The sequence below is a fragment of the Littorina saxatilis genome, linkage group LG15 (assembly GCF_037325665.1).
Source record: "Littorina saxatilis isolate snail1 linkage group LG15, US_GU_Lsax_2.0, whole genome shotgun sequence".
Lineage (NCBI taxonomy): Eukaryota > Metazoa > Mollusca > Gastropoda > Littorinimorpha > Littorinidae > Littorina > Littorina saxatilis.
Genome location: NC_090259.1, coordinates 21,049,793 through 21,072,650, shown reverse-complemented (window position 1 = coordinate 21,072,650; position 22,858 = coordinate 21,049,793). Strand labels below are relative to the sequence as shown.

The 22,858-nt window shown below is 43.2% G+C and overlaps 1 protein-coding gene across 1 annotated transcript; it reads left to right on the top strand.

The window, feature by feature from the left end:
• Nucleotides 1-239: 239 nt before the first annotated feature.
• On the top strand, nucleotides 240-11,284 carry LOC138948080 (uncharacterized). The gene is made up of 4 exons (XM_070319606.1): nucleotides 240-354; nucleotides 4,971-5,266; nucleotides 5,919-6,104; nucleotides 11,027-11,284. The coding sequence occupies exons 1-4, from the start codon at nucleotides 344-346 to the stop codon at nucleotides 11,272-11,274; spliced, it is 741 nt and encodes a 246-aa protein (XP_070175707.1). The 5' UTR covers nucleotides 240-343; the 3' UTR covers nucleotides 11,275-11,284.
• The last annotated feature ends 11,574 nt before the right edge of the window (nucleotides 11,285-22,858 follow it).

The following is a 22,858-nucleotide window of genomic DNA, read 5'->3' as shown; positions in this document are numbered from 1 at the left end:
AACTTCACTACTTCCGTTCGGTCTAGAGCAACGAAGAGAGTTTTACCTTGTAATAGTAGTAGTACTGAGAGCGCACAGGCCCCGCCCACTTTGATCCCGACCCGATCGTGACGAGTGCCTGTGAACTGAACCAAACTGTAATTTGACTACTGGATGACGTTATAATTGTAGCGAACAAGAGCAAAGGCTATTTCTTTTTGCAGACTTTGTGTGCAAAATGGAGGTTAGGTGGACCGAGACTTTTGGCAATGTTTTCACGAAGATAAAAAACCCGACGTCACCAATATGGAAGGGGATGACGTCATTTTGGACAAAACGTATTACATTGACATAGCTCGTCGAAATGCCTGTCCTGTGAGTATGATTTCTGCGCAATGACTTTTCTTTATTAATCCTCATTTCTGCAATGACAGGTTTTCATGGCAGTAAAGATATCAACAGGAGGCTGGTGCCTTCTGAAGAAGACACGGCCTTGGTTGAACGTTTCCTCCAGTTTCTGGATCTGGATATGGATCTGAATTGGATAGCCTAAGTTGCAGGGGCCAATTTTGGCCATCGTCGCAACTTGTGGGAGTGCGCAGCGTTCCCTATCAAAATATAAAACCTAACTATCTACTTTAAAAACAGTGTTAAACAAGAAATTCCTCCGAGGTAGGAAAAACACCCCCGTCCTTACCATTCTCACTGCCACCAACTGAGAAGGTTATTTCCCTTTGACCATTAATATGTCCCTCTATAAGTCCTTGTAGAATCTTAATCCACCAATAACTCCCTAACCGTGTGTTTGACTGGTCCCAATTTTTGTAAGGACCGTCTCAGGAATGTATAGAACCTGTTCACCAAGTTTGGTGACGATCGGTCCGTTCATTCTTGAGATCTATATGCGAACACAAACAAACAAACAAACACATCGACCGAATCCTATACACACCCCTATACCGGGGGTGTAAAAACGGATACCAGGGACATTTATTTTTTGACATTTATTTGTGTCCCATCTCCTTTTCTCCCCTGTCTGTAGACTATGCCTTCTTCCATTATTTGACAACGGTAAAGTTTAGACCATCACGCCGAGTAAGAAGGTAGTTGACATGTATCTCGAGTGCCACTTCTCTTGCAATGAAGGAGCTCCACACACGCCAGTAAATACAGCACCCTACACTCACGTGACATGTAAAATTAACTTCAGACTGAATGTTTCTCCGCCAATTTCAAGCGGTACAGTTATCTTGAGGTAGAAAATCATGAAAATATGTTGCAACTGAAGCAGCTTTGTGATGTGATTCGATCGATTTTACCTTAAATTCGATTGATTAGAAAACGCACCGAGCGGTTACGTCCCTTGAATAAGAAAAGAAATAGTTTGCGTTGAAGCTAATTTCAAAGTCAAAATACCATTTATCATCACAATCTAGAATCCAAGGGGGAATAACTCCCTCAAGATAATTGTACCGCTTGAAATTGGCGGAGAAACATTCAGTCTGAAGTTGATTTTACATGCCACGTACGTGAGTGTAAGGTGCTTTATTTACTGGTGTGTGAGCTCCACTCTTGTTCATTTGAGGAGCAAACGGCTAGCATATGGGCTATAATGCTGCGTCGCCAAAAATAACGGCCAACAGGGGGGGTGATAAGAAAAAGAACACGGCCCGAGTGCTATGAAAATTATTAGTTATTCGTCCAAACTCATAACAAAAATACGACACCTGAAGCCACGTTGAGGGTTAGGCACATCGACGTTGCAGTTTCGGAGCGAACGATCCAAATTTCTTGCAAGTTTGTATTCAAAGGCGTTTTTGCCGATACCTAACAAAGCACAGCTCTAAAAATGGTCACGAACAAATCCACGGTAACTCAAAACAAGTCGCGTAAGGCGAAATTACTACATTTAGTCAAGCTGTCGAACTCACAGAATGAAACTGAACGTAGTCCGCCGCTAGTGCAAAAGGCAGTGAAAGTGACGAGCCTGTTTGGCGCGGCAGCGGTTGCGCTGTGCTTCATAGCACGCTTTACTGTACCTCTCTTCGTTTTAACTTTCTGAGCGTGTTTTTAATCCAAACATATCATATCTACATGTTTTTGGAATCAGGAACCGACAAGGAATAAGATGAAATAGTTTTTAAATCGATTTCGGAAATTTAATTTTGATCATAATTTTTATATTTTTAATTTTCAGAGCTTGTTTTTAATCCAAATATAACATATGTATATGTTTTTGGAATCAGAAAATGACGAAGAATAAGATGAAATTGTTTTTGGATCGTTTAATAAAAAAATAATTTTAATTACAAGTTTCCGATTTTTAATGACCAAACTCACTCATTAGTTTTTAAGCCACCAAGCTGAGATGCAATACCAAACCCCGGCCTTCGTCGAAGATTGCTTTGCCAAAATTTCAATCAATTTAATGGAAAAATGAGGGTGTGACAGTGCCGCCTCAACTTTTACAAAACGCCGGATATGACGTCATCAAAGGTATTTATCGACAAAATGAAAATAACGTCCGGGGATATCATACCCAGGAACTCTCATGTCAAATTTCATAAAGATCGGCCCAGTAGTTTAGTCTGAATCGCTCTACACACACACACACACACTGACACACACACACACACACACACACACACACACACACACACACACACACACACACACACACACACACACACACACACACACATACACCACGACCCTCGTCTCGATTCCCCCCTCTATGTTAAAACATTTAGTCAAAACTTGACTAAATTTATGTAAAACAAGTCGCGTAAGGCGAAAATACAACATTTAGTCAAGTAGCTGTCGAACTCACAGAATGAAACTGAACGCAATGCCATTTTTCAGCAAGACCGTATACTCGTAGCATCGTCAGTCCACCGCTCATGGCATAGGCAGTGAAATTGACAAGAAGAGCGGGATAGTAGTTGCGCTAAGAAGGATAGCACGCTTTTCTGTACCTCTCTTTGTTTTAACTTTCTGAGCGTGTTTTTAATCCAAACATATCATATCTATATGTTTTTGGAATCAGGAACCGACAAGGAATAAGATGAAAGTGTTTTTAAATTGATTTCGACAATTTAATTTTGATAATAATTTTTATATATTTAATCCAATTTTTAATCTTGTTTTTAATCCAAATATAACATATTTATATGTTTTTGGAATCAGAAAATGATGGAAAATAAGATGAACGTAAATTTGGATCGTTTTATAAATTCTTATTTTTTTTTTACAATTTTCAGATTTTCAATGACCAAAGTCATTAATTAATTTTGAAGCCACCAAGCTGAAATGCAATACCGAAGTCCGGGCTTCGTCGAAGATTACTTGACCAAAATTTCAACCAATTTGGTTGAAAAATGAGGGCGTGACAGTGCCGCCTCAACTTTCACGAAAAGCCGGATATGACGTCATCAAAGACATTTATCAAAAAAATGAAAAAAAGTTCGGGGATTTCATACCCAGGAACTCTCATGTCAAATTTCATAAAGATCGGTCCAGTAGTTTAGTCTGAATCGCTCTACACACACACACAGACAGACAGACACACATACACCACGACCCTCGTCTCGATTCCCCCCTCTACGTTAAAACATTTAGTCAAAACTTGACTAAATGTAAAAAATCATTGCCAATGTCGAGGACCTTTGTAAATTTAGAAATACCAGATAAATAGATGTTCTAACTATCTGTACCTTTTATGTTTAGCTGCTTGTCCACCGCATGTTTTTAACCCGTATTATGTGCAACCAAACGTTTCTGTCGACGGTATATATATGATCCCTGTTGATGGTAACAAAACGCGCAATGTTGTTGACAGATTCCTAGCTGTTGATGGTGACAAAACGCGTGATATGTTGACAGATCCCTGTTGATGGTGACAAAACGCGCAATGTTTTTGAGTCACTATGTAATCGGTCAGTGTTAGTCTGTCCGGCCGTCCGGCCGGCCGGCCGTCCGTAGACACCACCTTAACGTTGGACTTTTCTCGGAAACTATCAAAGCGATCGGGCTCATATTTTGTTTAGTCGTGACCTCCAATGACCTCTACACTTTAACGATGGTTTCGTTGACCTTTGACCTTTTTCAAGGTCACAGGTCAGCGTCAAAGGAAAAATTAGACATTTTATATCTTTGACAAAGTTCATCGGATGTGATTGAAACTTTGTAGGATTATTCTTTACATCAAAGTATTTACATCTGTAGCCTTTTACGAACGTTATCAGAAAAACAAGGGAGATAACTAGCCTTTTCTGTTCGGCAACACACAACTTAACGTTGGGCTTTTCTCGGAAACTATAAAAGTGACCGGGCTCAAATTTTATGTGAACGTGACTCATTGTGTTGTGAATAGCAATTTCTTCCTGTCCATCTGATGCCTCATATAATATTCAGAACTGCGAAAGTGACTCGATCGAGCGTTTGCTCTTCTTGTTGATAGATTCCTGTTGATGGTAACAAAACGCGCAATGATTTTGATAGATCCCTGTTGATGGTGACAAAACGCGCAATGTTTTTGATAGATTCCTGTTGATGGTAACAAAACGCGTAATGTTGTTGACAGATTCCTGTTGATGGTGACAAAACGCGTACTTTTGTTGACAGATCCCTGTTGATGGTGGCAAACAAGTAACGTTGTTGACAGATTCCTATTGATGGTGACAAAACGCGTACTTTTGTTGACAGATCCCTGTTGATGGTGACAAACAAGTAATGTTGTTGACAGATTTCTATTGACGGTGACAAAACGCGTACTTTTGTTGACAGATCCCTGTTGATGGTGACAAACAAGTAACGTTGTTGACAGATTTCTATTGACGGTGACAAAACGCGTACTTTTGTTGACAGATCCCTGTTGATGGTGACAAAACGCGCAATGTTTTTGACATATATTCCTGTAGATGGTGACAAAACGCACAATATTTTTGACAGATTCCTGTTGATGGTGACAAAACACGTACTTTTGTTGACAGCTTCCTGTTGATGGTGACAAGCCTGTGCGCGCAATTGATCCAGAGCCAACTTCCTGCAGTCAGCTGGGCCAGTGACCCTGCCTTTGTCTCCGTACAACCTTCCTCGTCCGCGGCTGACCTAAAGATGGAACCATCCTCTCTTATGGACTGCGCTGCACTGTGCTCAACCAAGACCTGGTGCTCTTCTTTCTTTTACAACCGTTTACAGAACCGGTGCCTTGTGTTCAAAGGCGTCTATTTTGACAAACGAGGACTCCCGTCCACCGCGGGTGCTGAATACTACCTCATTGCGTCAGGTAGGTCGTCCTCTCTCTCCCTCCTCCAGGCCGTTAGTGTAAATGAGGAAGAGTAAATACCCCGAGATGGAATCTCTTTGGAACACCGGTAGAAGATTCATCAGAGGGGCGGGTCCAGGGTGTGTGTGTGTGTGTGTGTGTGTGTGTGTGTGTGTGTGTGTGTGTGTGTGTGTGTGTGTGTGTGTGTGTGTGTGTGTGTTCCGGACCCCCCCCCCCCTAGCCTAAAAAAAAAACAAGAGAAAAAAAACCGAACAAAAAACTTTATCTGAGCCATCAGTTTTTCTTTGTTTTCAAGTTTTAAAATGTTTTTCTTTTTCTCTTTTTATTATTATTTTTTTAGGCTAGGGGTGGGGGGGGGGTGTGTGTCCGGAAACCCCGCCTGGATCCGCGCCTGAGTATGCTGTGTGTGTCTTACATATTCTGTTGGTATCATGCGTTTTAGTGATAGTTGTCTTGTGAAATGTACGAGGGTTGTGTCAAAAGTTCGTAGCCTCCATGAAGAGATTGTGAAAGCAATTCTTTAGCTGTTGTTTATCTATCATTATTTTTAATTTTCTGTAATCCTAAAGCGACGCCGCAACTTCTCGCTTCACTACCAACACCTCGAAGTTGGAAATGGAAGCCTATTGATCAGTGTGTAATCGTTCCACAGACAGATGTCCCTGTCAAGATGGTTTCTACCTGGGTCGGCCGGACAACCTGTGCTTTTTCTACCTGAGGGAGAATAAAACTTACAATGGGAGCAAGGAACTCTGCCAAGCCAATCGTGGACGTTTGGCGATCTTGGACACCTTGAGCAAAAATGAATTGGTTGTCCTTAATATGCAATTGAACAACGGTAGGTAGCTCAATTGGTAAAGTATTAGAATTGTGGTCCGGCCGGGAGGGACACGAGTCAACTTTATATACAGACTCAGAACTAGAAAAGGTATCCATGCACCACGCCTGTGGAACCACTGGTGCTCCGTTATTCTGCCAGAAGCGCTAGTAGCTGATTGAACCTCAACACGCCGTACATCGGTAGCGTGAATCTTGTTGCCGCTAGCTTTCCACTGGGAGGAAGCGACCCGAATTCACCAGCAATTGGATAATAAAGTAACGAAAGTAAAAAACCCACTTTGTATCCCACAATGCTTTGTGTCTTCCGCTGCAGGACATTTTAAAAAGCCTAGAAAAGGGGTCTTAGTAGTCAGCAATTAATCACACTTCTTCAGACGTTGGTGAATTTTATGTGACATGGGAGGCTACCGCTCCTTTCACAGCAGACTCTGCACCCGAGTTGTTGGCCTTTAAGTCAACACCCGTGGATTGTGGAATTCTGTTTGTGATGGGATTTGGTGGTTTCCGATTGTCTGTATGTTCATGGAAACCTTCGGGTTTGCATAACAGTTTTTATAGGGCTAACATTTTCAATCCTCTTTGATTGCACTTCGCCTCCAAAGGTGATTGTGGTGTTTCGGCACTCGGTTACATCTGGCGCTTGCGAGCAGGGATGGGACTCGGCATGATATGCTCAGGTAATGGCATAATATGACCACTGAACATTTTCGTGCTGTTCCCATTCTGCAAACTTGGGATGGACAGTGGTTCGGGACGAAGTTCATTCAAACGGGGGCGATTGTGACATGGGAGGCTACCGCTCCTTTCACAGCAGACTCTGCACCCGAGTTGTTGGCCTTTAAGTCAACACCCGTGGATTGTGGAATTCTGTTTGTGATGGGATCTGGTGGTTTCCGATTGTCTGTATGTTCATGGAAACCTTCGGGTTTGCATAACAGTTTTTATAGGGCTAAGAAATTAGCCCTAACATTTTCAATCCTGTTTGATTGCACTTCGCCTCCAAAGGTGATTGTGGTGGTTCGGCACTCGGTTACATTTTCTTGACACATATGCATGCAAGCATTTAGGCAAGTACACACTGAGCTATTCCGGATACAAAGCATTTTCTGGACCCACGTGCTTAATCAATGAATGTTAGCAATGACCATTGTCAGTCCCGTAGGCGCGGCCGGCCAAGAACAAAGAAATTAACTTTCAGTTTGAGGTCTTCTCATATGTTTTTTCCAACTAAAATCTCTACATTTAAATGGGAGGGAGTCTTGAAAGAAGGGTTTGGAAATAATAGATCTATATATAGTTCAACTTTCTGGAGTTACAAAGTTAACTTAAGGCGATGTGTGGCACTAAAGTTAAACTTGGAGAATACATTGGATAACCTAGTTTTCTTGGTAGTTATTGAAGTGACTTATAACAATGAATGAAAAATGTGTAAATGTAAATGGACACATATTGGATTTCTAGGAAACGATTTTACAGCAACATCATACATCAGAAGTGCCTGATTTTTGGCACACAGATACACATGACTTTTATCTACAATCATATAGAACGATATTTTTACTAAAGACTACAGTTGAATTTATATTAATTTTTGACTCACATGCGAAGCAAAAGTGAGTCTATGTACTCACCCGAGTCGTCCGTCCGTCCGTCCGTCCGTCCGTCCGTCCGGACGTCCGTCCGTCCGTCCGTCCGGACGTCCGGAAAACTTTAACGTTGGATATTTCTTGGACACTATTCAGTCTATCAGTACCAAATTTGGCAAGATGGTGTATGATGACAAGGCCCCAAAAAACATACATAGCATCTTGACCTTGCTTCAAGGTCAAGGTCGCAGGGGCCATAAATGTTGCCTAAAAAACAGCTATTTTTCACATTTTTCACATTTTCTCTGAAGTTTTTGAGATTCAATACCTCACCTATATATGATATATAGGGCAAAGTAAGCCCCATCTTTTGATACCAGTTTGGTTTACCTTGCTTCAAGGTCAAGGTCACGGGAGCTCTTCAAAGTTGGATTGTATACATATTTTGAAGTGACCTTGACCCTGAACTATGGAAGATAACTGTTTCAAACTTAAAAATTATGTGGGGCACATGTCATGCTTTCATCATGAGACACATTTGGTCACATATGATCAAGGTCAAGGTCACTTTGACCCTTATGAAATGTGACCAAAATAAGGTAGTGAACCACTAAAAGTGACCATATCTCATGGTAGAAAGAGCCAATAAGCACCATTGTACTTCCTATGTCTTGAATTAACAGCTTTGTGTTGCATGACCTTGGATGACCTTGACCTTGGGTCAAGGTCACATGTATTTTGGTAGGAAAAATGTGTAAAGCATGTGAGTCGTATGGGCTTTGCCCTTCTTGTTGTAATAAAGATGAATGAATTTCTAACCGCATATTCATTAATCCTTATTTTTAAAAAATAACATAAATTCAACTGTAGTCTTTTCTCAAACCTCGTTCTATACGATTGTAGATAAAATTCCTGTGTATCTTTGTGCCAAATATTAAGCATTTCTGATGTATGATGTTGCTGTAAAACCGTTTCCTAGAAATCCAATATGGCGCTATTTAAGCGAGTTTCCATAGCAACGGCAGTCTATGTCCTGTAGTATTCACATATTTTTCATTTCTTTTCATAAGTCACTTCAATAACTACCCAGAAAACTAAGTTATTCCATGTACCGGCCCCCGTAGCGCAGTGGTTAGCGCATCGGGCTGTGGGCCGGGAGGTCGTGGGTTCGAATCCCATCGGGTCATGTGGGTTTTTCGGGCTACGGTCGGCTCCTACCCAGAGTGGAAGTGCTATGGTTCCTATTAACTATATGGGAAGGCTGGAATCACACAGCCGAGTGTCATTCACTTAACGAATGCGACTTTGAGGGTGCTCAGGTTCTGTTTACCTGACCAACACCGCAGGTGCTGCAGTTCTCGGGCCTGGTTGACACCAGGAAATAACAGCTATTGTGTTTTCATCGTAGCAATAGGGTCCGATATTTAGACTCGAACAAGTATAATGCGACTCGTCTTCGACTCGTCGGCATTATACTTGTCTCGTCTAAATATCGGGCCCTATTGCTACGCTGAAAACACAATAGCGTTTATATAGCTATTCTGACATTAAATTCTGTGTTAAAATCATGTTTTTGTCAGCAACAAGGACCAGACTGGTCCATGTCGTTGATTGCAGACGACGGTTCCCTTTCTGCATGAAGCCACGGAAATAACCGAACATTGAAAAACCCACGGACATGTATTACGGAGAAAACTCAAGATAACCGGATGCTTAGCATTACGTCAATATCTTAGGAATCATATGACGTTATGACGTATCATGCTTGCCTACGTAGATTGTATGTTCGAAAGTCTGACTTCTGTTGGGAATTCGCGTGGTGAAGACTGCGGTAAATCTGTAGATGATAAGAGAACAAGGATTGTCTCAGAAAAAACGACGAAATGTTTCAGACCAGTAACTTCATTTCAACATTGCACTACACAATGGACGTTCTATGTGACAGGAGAGTTTGCTGATTTTGTGTTAAACATTGGTGATTGGAGAGATCGTCTGCAAAAATCAGAGATAGGTCGCTTCAGATTGCAGCTTCTGGAAATTTGCAAGGTTTGCTGCCAGTTAAAGAACTGGATTTTACACGTAATGTATGTCATGTACAGTAAGCAACAACAAAAACACACACAAAGCAAATTGCATCGTCTGTCGACTAGCCACAGGCACAAGCCTGGCGAGGTATGCGTGTACTTTATACACGTGGAAGAAACCGGAACCATGCGTCTTTGTTATTGCCGATATCGTTTGGATATCGGCAAAAATGGCCAACTTTCGTAGCGTTATGCTTTGATGATCGGAAAAGGGATGTGTGAGACCATCCAATCACAGCCCCCGAATCCCCCCACGTGTCCATCAGAATAGCTATATATTATGACAGTAAGCGTAGAGTGCTGCCCTGTCACGTAGTCTCAAACCAAATTGGAAATCCATAGCATCATCATTATAATCATCCTCATCTCATTAATCATCCAAAATTATAAATTGTCCTTGCTCTTGTGGCCCTTCATGCCCGGAGCTCTCATGGTGACCTTGGTCTCAATGTTCCTGTTCCATCCTTCCCTGAATAGTACTTCTGCTGTCAGTCTTCAACGTGTGACGTTCTGGGGGGTCGACGGAGGGACGTGGTGGCGGCCCTCACTCAGTCTGGCTCCGCGACTTAGCAGTCAATGTCGTTAGTAGGGGGCATAGTAGGTAGTGGGCTGCGTCCGTTAGCTCGGGACAGACCCACTACTGAACACCGTCGAAGTGACTCAGCAGAAGTGCAGTGTCATCTTCCGAGGGTAGCCTACCGCAGCGACCCGACATCCCTCCCTGGAGCGTCTGGCAGCGGAACGAAATTCAGATGTGGATGGAGCAGTGAGTGCTGGGACGGAGCGGTGTCAGAGCACAGTGGGACAAGGAACAGGTGTACTGTAAGGAAAAAAAAAAAAAAAAAAAAAAGTTATTCCATGTATTCTCCAAGTTTCATTTTGGTGATTTCAGTGCCTCACATCGCCTTTAAGGTAGGTAAACCCCATAGATTTCGCGCAAAATTGCATTTTTGACTCACCTGAGTAATTGGTGAGTATTTAAGGATTCATTTGTTTCTGTCTGTATGACCGGCCGGCCATGTTTGTAAAAGCTTTACATTGAGGGTTTCTCAGTTATTGTGGGAGCAAAAGCCTCACAATTTCACGAAATTGTAGATTTTGGTTATCAGCAGACATGACCGACATTTGGCATGCTCATGCTTACCCAAAAGCACACACACACACAACACACGCTTACTTAGAGCCAGCGCCTTTTCGCTGCTATGGCCAGAGCCAATGTGTGTTTTTCAAGGATCACCTTTCTTCCGCAGCCGACGTTGGGGCCATTGTTTTCCTGGGCGCAAGGAGACACGGCGAAGACTTTAAATGGGACAACGACAATATGGTGGCAGCCCACAACGGGTCCATTCAAAGCTTCTGGGCAGGGAATGAGCCGAACACTGAATCATGCCTCGTCCTGAAGTACTCCACTCAAAATTTAAGAATAAACTGGCATGATATTGGCTGTGGTCGGCAAGGCTCGGGTGTCCTCTGCGAATACCAGCATGCTACCAACTGACCAAGCTCCTGTGGAGGGAGGGGGGGGGGGGGGGGCAGGGTTGTTGTTGGGGTTATGGAGTCATGTGTGACTGTTTTTAGGGGGGGGAAGGTTCTGGGGGGGGGGGGGGGATAGTGGGGGGCTGGGTTGTTTTGGGGGTTATCGGGCCGTGAATGGGTGCTTGTGATGGGGGGGGGGGGGGAGGAGGTAGGCTGAGTTGTTTGGGGGGTTATGGGGTCATGTGTGAGTGGGTTTTTTAGGGGGGGGGGGATCTGGGAGGGCAGGGGGGGGGGGGGGGCTGGATTGTTTTGGGCGTTATCGAATCGTGTATGAGTTCTTGTTAGGAAAGGGGGTGTGTGGGTTGTTGTTGGGGGGGGGGGGGGTGTGGTAGGAGTTCATGCGAGAGTGTTCGTTAGGGGGGGGGGGGGGGGCAATCCGGGAGGGTAGGGGGGACTGGGTTGTTTTAGGGTTATGGGTTCATGTGAGTGTTTGTTCTGGTGGGGGGGGGGGGGGAGTAGGGGGGCTGGGTTGTTTGGGGGGTTATGGGCTCGGGTATGAGTGTTTGTTAGAGTGGGGGGGTAGGGGGGCTGGGTTGTTGTGGGGGTTATGGGTTCGTGTTTGAAACATTGTTAGGGGGGGAGGGGGTTGGGGGCTGCGGGGGGGGGGGGGATTATGGGGTCGTTTGTAAATCATTGTTATGAGGGGGGGGGGGGGGGGCAGGGGGCTGGGTTGTTGTGATGGTTATGGGGTCGTGTGTGAGTGTTCGTATTTTGATTACAAAAATGTCCATTTGAAAATTTAAATATTGAAGGTAGATTGATTTGGGTATTTTATTGGAATTAGAGTTAAATATTTCAAGGAAGTTTATGTGTTGTAGTATGTAATGTTGAGAATTTCATTAAAAACAAGTCGCGTAAGGCGAAATTACTACATTTAGTCAGGCTGTGGAACTCACAGAATGAAACTGAACGCACTGCATTTTTTCACAATGACCGTAGCCCGCCGCTTGTGCATAACGGAGTGAAACTGAAGAGCCTGTTCATTGCGGTAGTGGTTTCGCTGTGCTGCATAGCACGCTTTTCTGTACCTCTCTTCGTTTTAACTTTCTGAGCGGGTTTTTAATCCAAACATATCATATCTATATGTTTTTGGAATCAGGAACCGACAAGGAATAATCAATCAATCAATCAATATGAAGCTTATATAGCGCGTATTCCGTGGGTACAGTTCTAAGCGCTTGTCGAAGAGTTGTCAACACAGGACTAACAAAGAAACTAACATCTACAGACGGACACGAACCCTATCACACACTAGCAAACCCTGATAAACATACAACAAACAACTGTTTAACAACAATGTACACATCAATAGCTAGGTCCAAACAAAATAATATTAAACACAAAGAAAACACCTCTCACAGAGCACAGCACAAGAATGTCTTTTGGGGCACAACACATCACGTCGAACATGAAAGTCGCAGCCAGCTACGGGAAGAACTGAGTCTTCAACCTACTCTTGAACGCGTCAAGAGAGGGGCTCTGGCGAAGCTCAAGCGGCAGGGAGTTCCAGACGGAGGGGCCCGCGGAGGGAAATGCACGCTGACCAGCAGATGCGAGTTTCGAGCGAGGGATGTGAAGGCGGAGTGGGTCAGCAGCAGAACGAAGGGGACGGTCGGAGGGCTGGGTGTACAGGTCCAGGGAGGATTGAAGGTACTCGGGAGCAGAGTCGTTGAGACACTTGTAGACCAGAGTGGACAGTTTGTAGGAGATTCGGGTGTTGACAGGGAGCCAGTGCAAGGAGCGAAGTAGGGGGGTGATGTGGTCTCGCTTCGTCTTCCTCAACATCAGGCTGGCAGCAGCGTTCTGGACTCGTTGTAGGCCATGAATGGATGAGGCGGGGAGGCCAGCCAGAAGGGAGTTGCAGTAGTCCAGACGACTGAAGATGAGGGAGACAACCAGCTTGACACAGGCGTCGTGGGTGAGGTAGCGACGGATGGAGGCGATGCGTCGTAGGTGGAAAAAGCAGGTCTTGATGATGAAGGAGATGTGTGTCTGCATGGAGAGAGTGGAGTCGAGAAAGACGCCAAGGCTCTTGACAGCAGGGGAGAATGGAACAGTCGCGTCATCCAGCTGGAGGTCGGTCACAGTGAGGGAAGCAATCTTCTGTCGTGTTCCAACGAGAAGGGCCTCCGTCCTCTCACTGTTCAGCTTCAACTTGTTCTCAGTCATCCAGTTCTTGATGTCAGTGAAACAACTGGATATGGATCCCAGGAGATGGTCAACGTCCTCCGGCTTGGCGCTGTTCTGGAGCTGCGTGTCATCGGCAAAGGAGTTGTAGTTCAAGCCGTGGCGTTCGATGACGAGGGAGAGGGGTTGGGTGTACAGGGTGAAAAGGACAGGGCCGAGGACAGACCCTTGTGGGACGCCGAAGCGGACAGGGACAGGCTGAGAAGAGAACGAATCAGTGGTGACAGTCTGAGAGCGGTTCTGGAGGTAGTTCCGGAACCAAGAGAGGGCGGTGTCGTGAATTCCGAACGTGGAACTGAGGCGATCGACGAGTAGCTGATGGTCGATCGTGTCGAAGGCCGCGGAAAGGTCCAGCAGCACAAGGGCAGAGACGAGACCGCTATCTGTTGCGTTCAGGAGGTCCGTGGTGATTCGCAGGAGCGCCGTCTCGGTGCTGTGGTGAGGGCGGTACGCTGACTGGTACACTGGCATCAGCGAGTTCCGAAACAGGTGGGCGCTCAACTGCTCCAGGATGATACGCTCCAGAAGCTTGGAGAGGAAGGGCAGGTTGGACACAGGACGGTAGTTCTTCAACTCGTTGACGTCAAGGCCGGGCTTCTTGATGAGTGGGCGGACAACGGCAGACTTGAAGCAGTCGGGAACGACGCCTGTGGCCAGGGAGATGTTGATGATATCTGTGATAGACGGCAGGAGCTTGTCCAGACACTTGGTGAATAGGAAGCCTGGCAGGGGGTCTAGTTCGCAGGTCTTGATGGCTGTCTTGGTGATGAGTCGCTTGACGTGGTTTTCAGTGACAGGCTGAAAGCACGTGAGGGGGGAGCCGGAGAAGGAGGGGGAGGGTGGGGACGGGACGAAGGGCTGCTGATCGAGTGTTCTCCAAAGCTTGTCAATCTTGTCCTTGAAGAACTCCGAGAATAACTCCGGGATATCTTGTGGTGGGTGAGCAGTGGGTAAGGGGGCAGCGGGGGAGGAGCCCAGGAGAGAGGACATGATGGAGAACAGCTCCCTGGATAATGAGGCGTTGGATGAAATTGTTTTTAAATCGATTTCGTGAATTTAATTTTGATCATAATTTTTATATTTTTAATTTTCAGAGCTTGTTTTTAATCCAAATATAACATATTTATATGTTTTTGGAATCAGGAAATGATGTAGAATAAGATGAACGTAAATTTGGATCGTTTTATATAAAAACAAATTTATTACAATTTTCAGATTTTTAATGACCAAAGTCATTAATCAATTTTTAAGTCACCAAGCTGAAATGCAAAACCGAAGTCCGGCCTTCGTCAAAGATTGCTTTACAAAAATTTCAATCAATTTGATTGAAAAATGAGGGTGTGACAGTGCCACCTCAACTTTTACAAAAAGCCGGATATGACGTCATCAAAGGTATTTATCGAAAAAAAGAAAAAAACATCCGGGGATATCATTCCCAGGAACTCTCATGTCAAATTTCATAAAGATCGGTTCAGTAGTTTGGTCTGAATCGCTCTACACACACACACGCACAGACAGACAGACAGACAGACAGACAGACACAGACACAGACACACACACACACACACACATACACCACGACCCTCGTCTCGATTCCCCCTCTATGTTAAAACATTTAGTCAAAACTATGTAAAAAGGACCAAGGAAGAAGGTTGCCTGAGAAAGAAACAAGTCGCGTAAGGCGAAATTACTACATTTAGTCAAGATGTGGAAGTCACAGAATGAAATTGAACGCACTGCATTGTTTCACAATGACCGTAGTCCGTAGAAGGCAGTGACATTGACGAGCCTGTTTAGTGCGGTAGCGGTTGCCCTGTGCTGCATAGCACGCTTTTCTGTACCTCTCTTCGTTTTAACTTTCTGAGCGTGTTTTTAATCCAAAAATATCATATCTATATGTTTTTGGAATCGGGAACCGACAAGGAATAAGATGGCATTGTTTTTAAATCGATTTCGGAAATTTTATTTTAATCATTATTTTTATATTTTTAATTTTCAGACCTTGTTTTTAATCCGAATATAACATATTTATATGTTTTTGGAATCAGAAGATGATAAATAATAAGATGAACGTAATTTTGGATCGTTTTATAAAAAATAATTTTAATTACAATTTTCAGATTTTTAATGACCAAAGTCATAAATTAATTTTTAAGCCTCCAAGCTGAAATGCAATACCGAAGTTCGGCCTTCGTCGAAGATTGCTTGGCCAAAATTTCCATTAATTTTATTAAAAAATGAGGGCGTGACAGTGCCGCCTCAACTTGTACAAAAAGCCGGATATGACGTCATCAAAGACATTTATTCAAAAAATAAAAAAAACATCTGGGGATATCATACCCAGAAACTCTCATGTTAAATTTCATAAAGATCGGTCCAGTAGTTTACTCTGAATCGCTCTACACACACACACACACACACACACACACACACACACACACACACACACACATACATGCACACCCTCGTCTCGATTCCCCCCTCTATGTTAAAGACACAGTAAGCCTCCGGTAAACCATCACAGATCCGGTCAGGCTTTTACACACAGTACAAACACCCTTTCATTTAAACACTCACCGATTGAGAACATCCTAGGTGCCCTCCGTAAAGAGCGAACAATTTTCAAAGAATTTATTTTTGCGTGGTTTATCTTATCCCTGAGCCATCGTGAACCCGTGTGATCCAGTTTCCCTTTTTCACAATGTAGTCGTCAGTTAGTTATTTGAATGCGACTTGATGTGAGCTTATTTACAATAGCACGTTTTTATGCACGAAACAAACGGCTGTGGTTCACAAGAACTCTAGCGATGGCTTTTGACTGTTGAGAGGAACGGCGATATGCATGATAAACCGTCGTCTGCTACGACCCTTGCGTGACCCTGCTTCCGGGCTTTTCTTTTTTCAAACTTTCACAACTTCGAATTGTACTGATCTTGTCTTGATGAAAAAAGAATTCTTTTATGATTAAAGAATGTTTGTGTAACAAGCTGTCAATTTATTATTTAGATTTTAAAAGTTAGGTCTAGCGCAAAAACGCACCGCGGTCCAAAAACATTTTGATAATCATCGATTCACGGCTATCGCCAGTTTACATCGATAGAATGAGACCCGAAGGGAAGTAACTCATGTTTGACCTGAGTTCAGGATGGGTCCAAAAAGTGTTCGAGACAATCTGCAAAATTAATTCTTTAAAAATTGCTCGCTCTTTACATAGGGCACCTAATATGTTCCCGTTTGGTGAGCGTTCAAATGGAAGGGTGTTTGTACTGTGTGTAAAAGCCTGACAGTATCTGTGATGGTTTACGGGAGGCTTACTGTCCGGGCGTGATTTCAGGTAGCCTATCATAACAGCCGTCCAGCACCAAAACGAGGCGCCATTGTTGTAGAAGACCAAGTCCACGAAAATAAATTCTTTGAAAATTTCTCACGCTCGACAGAAAGTTCGGTGAGCGTTCAAATGGAAGTATGCTTGTACTGTATGTAGACGCTCGGGGAGCTCTATGATGGTTTACGGGAGGCTTACTGTGCCTTTAAAACATTTAGTCAAAACTTGACTAAATGTAACAAGTCGCGTATGGCGAAATTACTAGATTTAGTCAAGCTGTTGAACTCACAGAATGAAACTGAACGCACTGCATTTTTTCACAATGACCGTAGTCCGCCGCTAGTGCAAAAGGCAGTGAAAGTAACGAGCCTGTTCAGCGCGGTAGCGCTGTGCATCTTGAACACGCGGCCAGTACAACTGGCCTTGACACGGAACGATTCAAGGGGGGCAATCTCAGTCATCTGAAAGAGGGAAATCCAAACGCAATCCGCCTTGTTCGATTTTATGGGCTTGGACGATAGAGAAAAATAAGAAAAGCAAAAGCTGGAGTCCAGTCTGGACGAAACTGCTATCAAGAACGCAGAATTGATTTTTTCTGAGTTTTTTTTAGCCGTAAGCGCCATGTTTATCGGAGCAGGAAACTCTTCCAGAGTGAGGCCCCTTTGTTGGTTTCACTGCGGTGAACAGCAGTTATGAGAAATTCGATATGAGAAATAGCGCTTACGGCTAAAAATAAACCTCAGAAAAAATCAATTCTGCGTTCTTGATAGCAGTTTCGTCCAGACTGGACTCCAGCTTTTGCTTTTCTTATTTTTCTCTATCGTCCAAGCTCATAAAATCGAACAAGGCGGATTGCGTTTGGTTTTCCCTCTTTCAGATGACTGAGATTGCCCCCCTTGAATCGTTCCGTGTCAAGGCCAGTTGTACTGGCCGCGTGACGGGCGCAGTGGCGTGGTGGTAAGACGTCGGCCTCCTAATCGGGAGGTCGTGAGTTCGAATCCCGGTCGCTGCCGCCTGGTGGGTTAAGAGTGGAGATTTTTCCGATCTCCCAGGTCAACTTATGTGCAGACCTGCTTGTGACTTAACCCCCTTCGTGTGTATACGCAAGCACAAGACCAAGTGCGCACGGAAAAGATCCTGTAATCCATGTCGGAGTTCGGTGGGTTATGGAAACACGAAAATACCCAGCATGCCTACTCAACGAAAGCGGAGTGAGCTGACTATGCTCTCAGAGTATAGTGTGGGGAACCCAAATGGGCAAACGAGCTCACACGTAACCAGAAAAAGTCTGGAACGCTGAAGAAGAAGAAGAAGAAGTACTGGCCGCGTGTTCAAGATGTTGCGCTGTGCTGCATATAGCACGCTTTACTGTTACGTACCTCTCTTCGTTTTAACTTTCTGAGCGTGTTTTTAATCCAAACATATCATATCTATATGTTTTTGGAATCAGGAACCGACAAGGAATAAGATTAAATTGTTTTTAAAACGATTTCGGAAATTTAATTTTAATCATAATTTTTATATTTTTAATTTCCAGAGCTTGTTTTTAATCCGAATATAACATATTTATATGTTTTTGGAATCAGAACATGATGAAGAATAAAATAAAAGTAATTTTGGATCGTTTTATAAAACAATAATTTTAATTACAATTTTCAGATTTTTAATGACCAAAGTCATTAATTAATTTTTAAGCCTCCATGCTGAAATGCAATACCGAAGTTCGGCCTTCGTCGAAGATTGCTTGGCCAAAATTTCAATCAATTTGATTGAAAAATGAAGGTCTGTAATACGTGTGGGTTCAGTAACGAGCTGGTGCAGATTGTTTTTGAGGCACTTGAGAAAAAGTGACTCTATGTAATCGGTCAGTGTTAGTCTGTCCGGCCGGCCGTCCGTAGACACCACCTTAACGTTGGACTTTTCTCGGAAACTATCAAAGCGATCGGGCTCATATTTTGTTTAGTCGTGACCTCCAATGACCTCTACACTTTAACGATGGTTTCGTTGACCTTTGACCTTTTTCAAGGTCACAGGTCAGCGTCAAAGGAAAAATTAGACATTTTATATCTTTGACAAAGTTCATCGGATGTGATTGAAACTTTGTAGGATTATTCTTTACATCAAAGTATTTACATCTGTAGCCTTTTACGAACGTTATCAGAAAAACAAGGGAGATAACTAGCCTTTTCTGTTCGGCAACACACAACTTAACGTTGGGCTTTTCTCGGAAACTATAAAAGTGACCGGGCTCAAATTTTATGTGAACGTGACTCATTGTGTTGTGAATAGCAATTTCTTCCTGTCCATCTGATGCCTCATATAATATTCAGAACTGCGAAAGTGACTCGATCGAGCGTTTGCTCTTCTTGTTTTGTATTAAATTAAGAAAGTGGGGAGATGGATTATTCAAAAAATCTTCGTTAAAGTCTCCAAAAATTAGAAATTTATGTGGTGTTCTCATTACTTGCTTTACAGACTCGTCAACCAAGTGCCAATGATCAATCCGAGAGTCTGGTGGTCGGTAAAATGAACCAACCAGCAGAGTTTCTTGCAATAATTTAGTTTCTACCCAGACTTCAAGACCTGGAATTAACAAATCAGGCCTTGGTTTGCAAATAAAATCGTTTTTCACGTAAACAGCTACCCCTCCATATCCATCTGGCCTATCAAGACGCACTGGGGGATGAAATCCTTTGAAGCATAAACTGTCAGTCAGTTTCGCTTCGATCACTTCCCATCTGTCTTCCATCAACCCATCTGGGTCCACTTCCAAAGACACTTCTTTAGCAAATTGGCACAATTCTACTAAATCATGTTTTTTTCTTCCGGACCCAATAACTCCTCTTTGAATCAAAAACGTTTGTAGCTCTGCCAGTGAACGTGAAGCCGCCATGTTTGCCCAAGTTAAAAGCGGCGCAACTCTGATTTTCCGGTACTTCTTACCTCCCCTGTTTTTTTTCCGGAAATCGTCTATTGGGTGAACGCTTTTGTTACGCAAATCCATCTGCTTGTAGGTGACTCGCCTGTTCATTCTTGTATTGTATCCAATGCTGATGTGTTTGTCCAGGCAGACTTAAAAAAAAATCAAATCCGTAATCTACTGCTCTTATAGGGGGAAAAAAAGTAGGAAGAAGTGTAAACACAGACAGGATTTACCGTCTTCAAAGAGCACCGAACGCAGCATTTCAGATTTGAATAAGCGAACGTTCAAACGATTATTTTAAGGTATTCCTGGTATGTGGTGTTATCATTCCAAACCGCAAAGCAAACTGCTTAGGGCAGAATATACCTGCGCAGTTTCAGCGGCACAGACGACGCACTGCATACTATTGATGCTGCGATAGGGATTATGACGAGTACTGGGCCTGTTTTCCTTTCACGCAACGTGTAGCGGGCTGGGAAAATCTGCAGTGCGTAGTCTGTCCTGTTGAAGTTACATAGGTGAGCGCCATGCCTTAGCATTTTCGGCGGTTTGAGACGGCTTTGAGCCAGGAAGACTTTTTAACGTTACTTCTCGACTTCTGCATCACAGAGCCTGCCTGCCTTCACAATTAGACAGTTTTAACCGTCCTACCAAACACTGCAATTGTTTGATAATTTTTGATAACTGACAACTGGGAGTGAGAAAGATTTATGTATCGCAGTACGCAGGTTATGTTAACATGACATCTTCTGACTGTCACTCAATTTTAGATATGTAAATAGAAAATGTAAATAAGTACCGACAAAGTATGTAATATCTGACTATTGTAAGATAACAATCGCTTGGAATGAGCTGCAGTCATTCGCTCTGTTGCAGCTTAATAAAAATACGCACCAGGACATAGCGTATACAACTCAGGAAAACGTAATTACATTGAAAATATGACAGCTGTATACATGAAAGATTAAAAGTCTATAGATAATCGTACATAGCGTATACAACTCAGGAAAACGTAATTACATTGAAAATATGACAGCTGTATACATGAAAGATTAAAAGTCTATAGATAATCGTACTAATTCATTTCTTTCGGTTTTTTTTTTTATCAAGCTTCATTCTTTTTCAAAAGTCCTGATTTTCTCAGCTGTTTTGAGGTCTTAAAAGGGGGGGTGCAACTGTACCGTCGTTATGTTAAATATGAAGTCTTATATCGCGCGCGTATCTCCAGACTCGGACTCAAGGCGCAGGGATCTATTTATGCCGTGTGAGATGGAATTTTTTACACAATACATCACGCATTTACATCGACCAGCAGATCGCAGCCATTTCGGCGCATATCCTACTTTTCACGGCCTATTATTCCAAGTCACACGGGTATTTTTGTGGAAATTTTTTTTTATCTATGCCTATACAATTTTGCCAGGAAAGACCCTTTTGTCAATCGTGGGATCTTTAACGTGCACACCCCAATGTAGTGTACACGAAGGGACCTCGGTTTTTCGTCTCATCCGAAAGACTAGCACTTGAACCCACCACCTAGGTTAGGAAAGGGGGGAGAAAATTGCTAACGCCCTGACCCAGGGTCGAACTCGCAACCTCTCGCTTCCGAGCGCAAGTGCGTTACAACTCGGCCACCCAGTCCTGTCATATTTAGTCAAGTTTTGACTAAATGTTTTAACGTAGAGGGGGGAATCGAGACGAGGGTCGTGGTGTATGTGTGTGTGTGTGTGTGTGTGTGTGTGTGTGTGTGTGTGTGTGTAGAGCGATTCAGAGAAAACTACTGGACCGATCTTCATGAAACTTTACATAAGAGATCCTGAGTATGGTATCTCCAGATGTTTTTTCATTTTTTTGATAAATGTCTTTGATGACGTCATATCCGGCTTTTCGTGAAAGTTGAGGCGGCACTGTCACGCTCTCATTTTTTCAAACAAATTAGTTGAAATTTTGGTCAAGTAATCTTCGACGAAGCCCGGACTTTGGTATTGCATTTCAGCTTGGAGGCTTAAAAATTAAGCAATGAGTTTGCTCATTAAAGTTGTCATTAAAATCGATTTTTCGCAAACAGATTTAAAATTGATTGCATCGTATTCTTCATCACATTCTGAATCTAAAAATATATTACATATGTTATGTTTACTCTTAAAATGTGATCACAATTAACGAAAATAGATTAATTAGTCTTACGATTAAAATTTAAGAAATCGATCCAAAAATGATTTCATCTTATTCTTTACCATTTCCTGATTCCAAAAACATATAGGTATGATAGGTTGTATTCAAAACAAGCTCAGAAAGTTAACAAGAATACAGAAAAGCGCGCTTTCCTGCTTAGCACAATACGCTACCGCGCTAATCTGGCGTGTCAATATCACTACGTTTTGCACGTGGGAGGTGAGCGATTTTCTTCACACGGGGATTGACGAAGCTGTACTGTCTTGGTGAAAAAATACAGTGCGTTCAGTTTCATCCCGTGAGTTCGACAGCTTGACTAAATGTAGTAATTTCGCCTTACGCGACTTGTTGAAATATTAGAGAGATTAAAGGCACAGTAAGCCTCCCGTAAACCATCACAGAGCTCCCCGAGCGTCTACATATAGTACAAGCATACTTCCATTTGAACGCTCAAAGAACGGGAACATCCTGGCTGCTTTCTGTCGAGCGTGAGAAATTTTCAAAGAATTTATTTTCGTGGACTTGGCCCTGAAGAACAATGGCGCCTCGTTTTGGTGCTGGACGGCTGTTATGAATACCGGAAATCACGCCCGGGCAGTAAGCCTCCCGTAAACCATCACAGATACTGTCAGGCTTTTACACACAGTACAAACACGCTTCCATTTGAACGCTCACCAAACGGGAACATCCTAGGTGCCCTACGTAAAGAGCGAGCAATTTTTAAAGAATTAATTTTGCAGATTGTCTCGAACACTTTTTGGACCCATCCTGAACTCAGGTCAAACATGAGTTACTTCCCTTCAACTGGCGATAGCCGTGGAGCGATGATTATCAGAATGATTCGGACCGTGGTGCGTTTTGGCGCCAGATCTAACTTTTAAAATCTAAATAATAAATTCTCAGTTTGTGCTCAGTTTGTTACACAAACATTCTTAA